The sequence below is a fragment of the Temnothorax curvispinosus genome, unplaced genomic scaffold (genome assembly GCF_003070985.1).
Source record: "Temnothorax curvispinosus isolate PA1 unplaced genomic scaffold, ASM307098v1 QBEX01012110.1, whole genome shotgun sequence".
Classification (NCBI taxonomy): Eukaryota; Metazoa; Arthropoda; class Insecta; order Hymenoptera; family Formicidae; genus Temnothorax; species Temnothorax curvispinosus.
In genome coordinates this window covers 8,347-15,015 of record NW_020221890.1, presented here as the reverse complement: position 1 = coordinate 15,015, position 6,669 = coordinate 8,347, and the positions used below count along the sequence as shown (strand labels likewise).

Below are 6,669 nucleotides of genomic sequence, written 5' to 3'. Positions count from 1 at the left end.
ACAACAACAACAACAACAACAACAACAACGATAACGAGAATAAAGGTGCCGCGAAGGCACGCGCGAAACAGCTGATTGGCGGAAATACACGTCGTCCGAGTCCGAGTCACGGCCGTTTCTAGTCGCAGGGAGTGGACTGACGGTCATGGCGAGTTTCGTGCTCCGAGTGAAAACCAAAACAGGTCAAAAGGTTGTTTATGGTCTCACGGCCCACGATAAAGTATCGCAGCTGAAGGCGAAGCTCGCCGAACTCACTGGTGTACCAACCGCTGCCCTCCAGGTACTTATCGGCTTTCCGCCGAAACCTATCGACCTAAACGCGGCCGACGCCACGATTGAACGCGCCGGTATCATCTCCGGAGACACCCTTATCGTTGAAGAGAAACAGGTTTGTCTCGTCAACTCCTGAGACCACAGGAAATGATATAAAAAGAATATATAGCATTGGTTTGTTGAGTACCTATATGTCTGAGCAAGCAAATATACAAAATATTATGTAATTCGTGGTCACATTAAGGAGAGTGGTTGCTCAAATCAAAATGATAAGAATTAGTTCAAATTTATGGAGGATATTTGTTTATGGGAATTTGTTGTCCATGCCAAAGTTGAAGATAATTGTCTGCATAGTTGTCGAGTAATTAATTATATTGAAGTTATACTCTTGAACACTGGTGACATAGCAAAAATGTTACCTGTAATGTAACTCTCGAAAGTATATTAAAAATGATAAGAATTTAATGAAAATAGATGCAAATAACTCTTTACATATTTAGGAAGGACTTTTACGAAGACTGAAATAATTTGTCTACATAGTTATCAAGAAATTGTAAAAATAAAACAGCATGTTGCCACATTTCAATGTAGATAATAATGTATTTGAGTTTCAATTGTACAAACAACGATTTAAGAGGATCCTGGATACCGACAAACAGTCAAAGCTCGTTCTTTGAAACGGCTTTATAGATCGCAAAATCCTTTTACAGGAGTAAAGTATAGGTACTAATGAAGAGTGGGAATGTAAAATAATTAGTAATAATTGAAAAAAATGTAAATAATTGAAAAAAATGTAAAAATAACCTCATTTTTTAATATAAACAGTTGTATATAAGTAATATGTACGAAATGAAATGTTCCCACTCTTTAGAAGACGTGCACAAACAATAACGTACCTTTGAAATTGAGATTGAAAGCCTGGAATAAAAATGAGAGCTTCGAAGAAATTCTAACCTATAACCATGTCTATCCTTGTCTATCATCATTGTCTATACAAGGACAGATATAGAATTTGGTTGGTAATACAAACGGCTCCAGGATCACCTTAAAACCTTAACTTGTTTATTTCACGTGATGAAAAATTTGATCGCGACGCACCTATAGGCTTTTTCTCCTTGCCGCCTGCCTCATAATGTGCCATGACACCAACCACCTTCCTTAATCCGTCATTCATAAAAATTCTTTACCTTTACAAGACAAGAAATAGAGACATTGATCAAAGTTGAAATCTGTACATAAAAATTGTACACACTAGAGTTATCCATTTCATTTATTCCTATCTCTATTTAAGCTTAAATACATAACAAATAATTTTTGTCACATTAAAATTATGATTTTATTTATTTATTTTGCTTGAAACCCATTCAATGTCTAAAAAAGTCAAGAAAAGAATCTCTTATATGAACATCACATGCAGATCGTGTTCAATAGACATGAGCAGAGACTGGACAATCTCGGACGGTCGCATATCGTTGACCAGGACAACTTTGCTAATGCTCCAGGTGTCCTTATGAGGAAGGTTGTACCTGCAGATAATTCCTGTCTCTTTACCAGCGTGGGTTACGTCCTGAATGGTGAGCAAGCACTAGGAGATAAAAACGTTAGAATATGATGCAATCCATCAAAGGTAGAATATATCCAAATAATTTTCTTAAGTTTAAAGATGCAAAGAAGAGCATATAATTTATATAATTTTAAAAATAAATATTATTTTTAAAAATATGATTTAAGTATACAAGTACCTAAAAGTATCAAGGCTAAATAAAAATTGCATATATTTCAAAATCGAAAAAGGAAAAACAAATGTAACTCAAAAACTGTAAATTATGATAATTATTTAATTTGTGTTTCTTTAGGAAAAGTGGACACTAGCTGCGCCAGTTTTATGAGAGAAATTATAGCAAATGCGGTAGCGGCAGACCCGAATGAATACTCCGAGGCATTTCTAGGTAGACCCAATGTTGAATATTGTGAGTGGATCCTCAAATCTGACGCTTGGGGTGGCGCCATAGAGTTGTCGATTCTGTCTAAGTTTTATGGTTTGGAGATAGCGGTAATCGATAGCATTAACGCGATCATCAATAGGTTTGGCGAGGACCAACATTACGCTCAACGGGTCTTCCTCATATTTGATGGAATCCATTATGACCCTCTCTACTTGGAGCCGCTTGATGTAAATTTCTTATGTCAATACTTAAAAATTTTATTTTTTCTCGATTTTATCGTATATTTTTAACCCTTCGAGGCCACATGGGGTGGCGGCCACCCCAATAAAAATTCAGAACCCAATATTTTTAAGATAGGCTTTATAATCAGTGTCCCTTCACCCAGAATCCTTAGTTGGGTCTCTCTCTCAAAGATCCATGCAGTAGAAAGGCTTTAAGCCATGTCAGTTATCACGAGCGGTATTCAGGTGTTGATAAAGAATTTTACATTAACTTGTGTTTTAATTCGTAAAACTTGTAAAACTTCCGTTTTAATTCGTAGCCAACGTTTCGACCTACTTGGTCTTCTTCAGGACTAAAAGACAGCTAAATACCAGACTGAGGGAGCATAAATACAATATGTTAAGGCTCCTGGGTAGTCCGCGGCCATATTGAATCTCTCTCTCTATCGAGGCGAGAAATTAACCTATTTTATGTTGCGGTATTTTCCGAAATAAAAAGACATTTCAATAAAAAATCACTATAGATCGTTTCAGCACACTTCTAAAATTGACCGGATACTATCCTTTTCTCTCGACAATAAACAAACAGCCATAAAACGAAGCCTAAACATACGGAAAAACAAGCCGTTTTCGACTATCGAAAGGAGTGGAGAATGTTTCTTCCGCATATGTATTTCTTGCAAATCTTACCATACGGTCAATTTTACGAGTTTCACGAATACGTTAAACTAACGCTATAACTAGCACAAGTACCGAGCGAATAATAAAGAAATTTAACGTAACGCAAAATAGGTTGTCAACATGTCACAAGACAGAATTCTCCATTGGAGAGAGTGAGAGGAGAGGTTCTTATTTCTGCCGCGACGGTACGGCGCCACCGTGACTACCCAGGAGCCTTAATTTAGACCCGTCCAAGCATTCGGTAGTCTCGGAACACATTACCGCTCTTAACCATTTGTTTAATTGGGAGGAAACACGAATTCTAGATTATGAGGGTAATTATAAAAAAAGAATTATCTCTGAGATGATCCGCATAAAGGAACAGACCAATGGAATTAACTTGAACAAAGATACCGAATTGTTGGATAGGGCCTACTTTGACATTCTAAGTGAACTATCTAGCTATAAACATAAACATTGACTGTACGGAGTCGACCATCGAATATGCTTTGCTCTCGCATTAGCAGTACGTCCTCGATACGAAACACATTGGTTTGGAGATACGTTCGTTAAAACATAAGACCCGTTAACGTGACCACTTATGTAAGTTCTTTATCGTTTAATTACAATACTAACCATGTGATTAACTATTTCTATTTGAAATATAGTTGCCACTAAGTATGGTCGCGCGAACAAGAGCTTGACTGAATCTACTCCTACATAACATATGACAAACAACGACAAACTCAGACGCCGAACATAGCTGATAAATGCATTCCAATCCTACAGAGGACCACCGATAAGATGCAATTTATTCCTATGGAGGACTGCTGCTGCGAGGAAAGTAAAGAATACGAATTTGTCAACCGCGATAATGTAATCGGTAACTTTTTACTGTGTGCTTGATGACAGCGCTAATTTGAGCACGACTTTGACCTTTGTTTGCGTGACGCATCACTGACAATGACTATCAAAATTTAATGTTATTGTATATAATTTTCTTATGTGAGCTCCAATAGACATTAATTTATTTATTTGAATGTAACAATAGTTGCCCTGAAGAAGACCAAGTAGGTCGAAACGTTGGCTACGAATTAAAACGGATCACAAGTTAATGTAAAATTCTTTATTAACACTTGAATACCGCTCGTAATAAAGGCCGAAACATACGATTAGCTTTTGCTTCAGACGAGCGAAGATACTTTTATTCATGTTAGTTATGTTTGGTAAACATTTGAAAATTATTATAGGGGTAGTGACCATCCCGGTGTGCGCTTGGTGTATATTCCTTATCGCGACTAAAAATTACAATATTTTTGTTCATCGAGCACATTTCGGGTTCTGCACCATACATATTTTTTAACAACACCCAAGGGTCGGCAGAAGACACGGTGGAGACCTCTGTCGGGTTGGCTTAGCTGCGAGTCCGTATTTTATTTATTATAAATTTTTAAGAGCCAAAATGGAAAATCCGGCTCTGTACCGGGTTGCGGCTGATCTTACTGATTAAAACAAGCATAAATTTAATGAGATTCGTTAATTAATTTGGCTAAAATTTGGGAAAAACCGTTTCAAAACAGCTTTCCTTGTCAAAGCAGTTGCTTTGAAACGGTTTTTCCTAAATTTTAGCCAAATTAATTAACGAATTAAAGGAATATCATAAATTAAAGGGATTTCAAATCTGTAAAGCCAATTCGAAGAAAATCATACACCTATAAATATCGGTTATTGCCATCGATCCAGGATCTCCTTAAGATGTTTTAATGAATTTTTACGTGCATTAATTTAAATTATGAGACTGAATCCGTCTGGGGTAGTGACCATCCCAGTGTAGCTGGGACGTATTAGAAAAGAGGTATGGCCTCGAAGGGTCAAATTATATCAAAACTAAGAAGACTCAATTTTTTTTTTTACATTTATCTTTCAACACAGAATTCTATCAGTCTTTTGTAAACTTTATAATTTTGACTTTAATGCATTTTCTTTATCAGGGTGGCAGTATCCAAACGATATTTCCCACCGAGGATGAGAGAGTGCTTCTAGAAGCCGCTCAACTTGCGAAAGAGGCAAGATTGAGTCGCCAGTTCACGGATGTGCAAAAATTTACCCTGATGTGTATTGACTGTAAAGTCATGCTAAGCGGACAAGCGGCAGCACAGCAGCACGCCAAGGACACCGGTCACAAGAATTTCGGTGAAGTAGCAGCGTAGCCATGTATCAACAGCCCATATATCATATATGATCTAATTCTCTGGTGACTATCCTTGACTTTAAACAGTATAGAATGACTTTTGACGGTTATTTTCTTCGATTGGAACGTTCGGGGATCTCTCGATTTATCTATTTATTCTCATCGTACGCTATTATAATTTTAATCAATTTTAATTCAAGCGCTTATTATAACAAATTCTTTGTGCAACGGAATTCAAACGACGGGAAATTCTGTGCTCGAAGGTACGGAAGTGTGTGTGATATTTTTACAAATTATATTCACAAATTATTTATTATATATTCTAGGTAATCATTATATTTAATTGACCTTTTTATTGATAGTCCGAATTACGTTTTTATGCGATATATTGTTATATTTGTATTAGGGCAAAAAATTGTACTTTCTAGAAATACTGTTTAGGACTGAAAGATTGCCGTTTTACAGCTAAAAGTACGAGAGAGCTAATATCTTTTTCTACTTGAGCGAGGCGCTTGCAAATAATAATATCATTAAGGTAGTTCGATGATGAAGGGCCGAAGTCAAAACAATGTTTATAATTTTTTTATTTTTATGATTATAAAAAAATAGAATAACGCATCGCAAAGCTTCATAACAACGTAAAAAGACCGTTAGTAAAGAATTTTTTCGTTGTAGAATAATATTTTGCCTGAAATAGATTAAATAAAGTGTGTGTTAACGCGTCGCTTGACTAGTTTTCAACTTTAATTATTAATTAAAAAAAAACTGTACGGTGGATCGTGTTCACCTTCAACTATAGGCTTCCTCACAGTGTCCTCTTTCCATCGATATATATTGTTCAGACATTTTTGGCAAAAGATTTTTTGCAAACTCGTGTTATTCATAGGAAAATAACCTCTTTTCCTATTAGATCAAGTTAAAATCATTAAAATCACCTAATAATTTTAAAATTAAATATCTTGAGAACGGGACGGTGAATTATCTTTTTTCTAGGCTTAATCGATTTAGGAGAGTTCCTTTTTTCGATATAAAAAATAAAACCTATTACTTTTGGCAAAAGTTGTTCATTATCGAACTACCTTAATGCGAATTTGTTTAATGTTAAGGATTGTTAATGCACATAATACACAAGTTACTGATTTTGATTAAACATCATTATCTGCGATCTCAGATTGCTCGTCTCAAAAGACATGGATCCGACGATTTCCTTGAATCTTCACATTTTTTTGAAAAAGTAAAAATCTGTAATTTTATCAGTCTGCAATTTCACGTCTGAAGTCACGCGAGATTCGTCATCCGAGTGCCACGATGATATTCATAGTATAATCAGGTATAATCTTACGCATAAGTTTTCTCGTGATTGTACTTATTGAGATAA

General features: G+C 35.8%; 1 protein-coding gene across 3 annotated transcripts; it reads left to right on the top strand.

Annotated features, from left to right (window-relative positions):
• The first annotated feature begins 6 nt into the window (after positions 1 to 6).
• LOC112462239 (ubiquitin thioesterase OTU1-like) lies at positions 7 to 6,461 on the top strand. 3 transcript variants are annotated; one of them, XM_025027904.1, is made up of 4 exons: positions 7 to 280; positions 1,691 to 1,847; positions 2,130 to 2,446; positions 5,092 to 6,461. In XM_025027904.1, the coding sequence occupies exons 1-4, from the start codon at positions 146 to 148 to the stop codon at positions 5,308 to 5,310; spliced, it is 828 nt and encodes a 275-aa protein (XP_024883672.1). In that variant the 5' UTR covers positions 7 to 145; the 3' UTR covers positions 5,311 to 6,461. The 3 variants fall into 3 exon arrangements, with proteins under 3 accessions (XP_024883672.1, XP_024883671.1, XP_024883673.1); XM_025027903.1 differs by having other exon boundaries at positions 7 to 388; XM_025027905.1 differs by lacking the exon at positions 7 to 280 and adding an exon at positions 418 to 634.
• Positions 6,462 to 6,669: the final 208 nt, after the last annotated feature.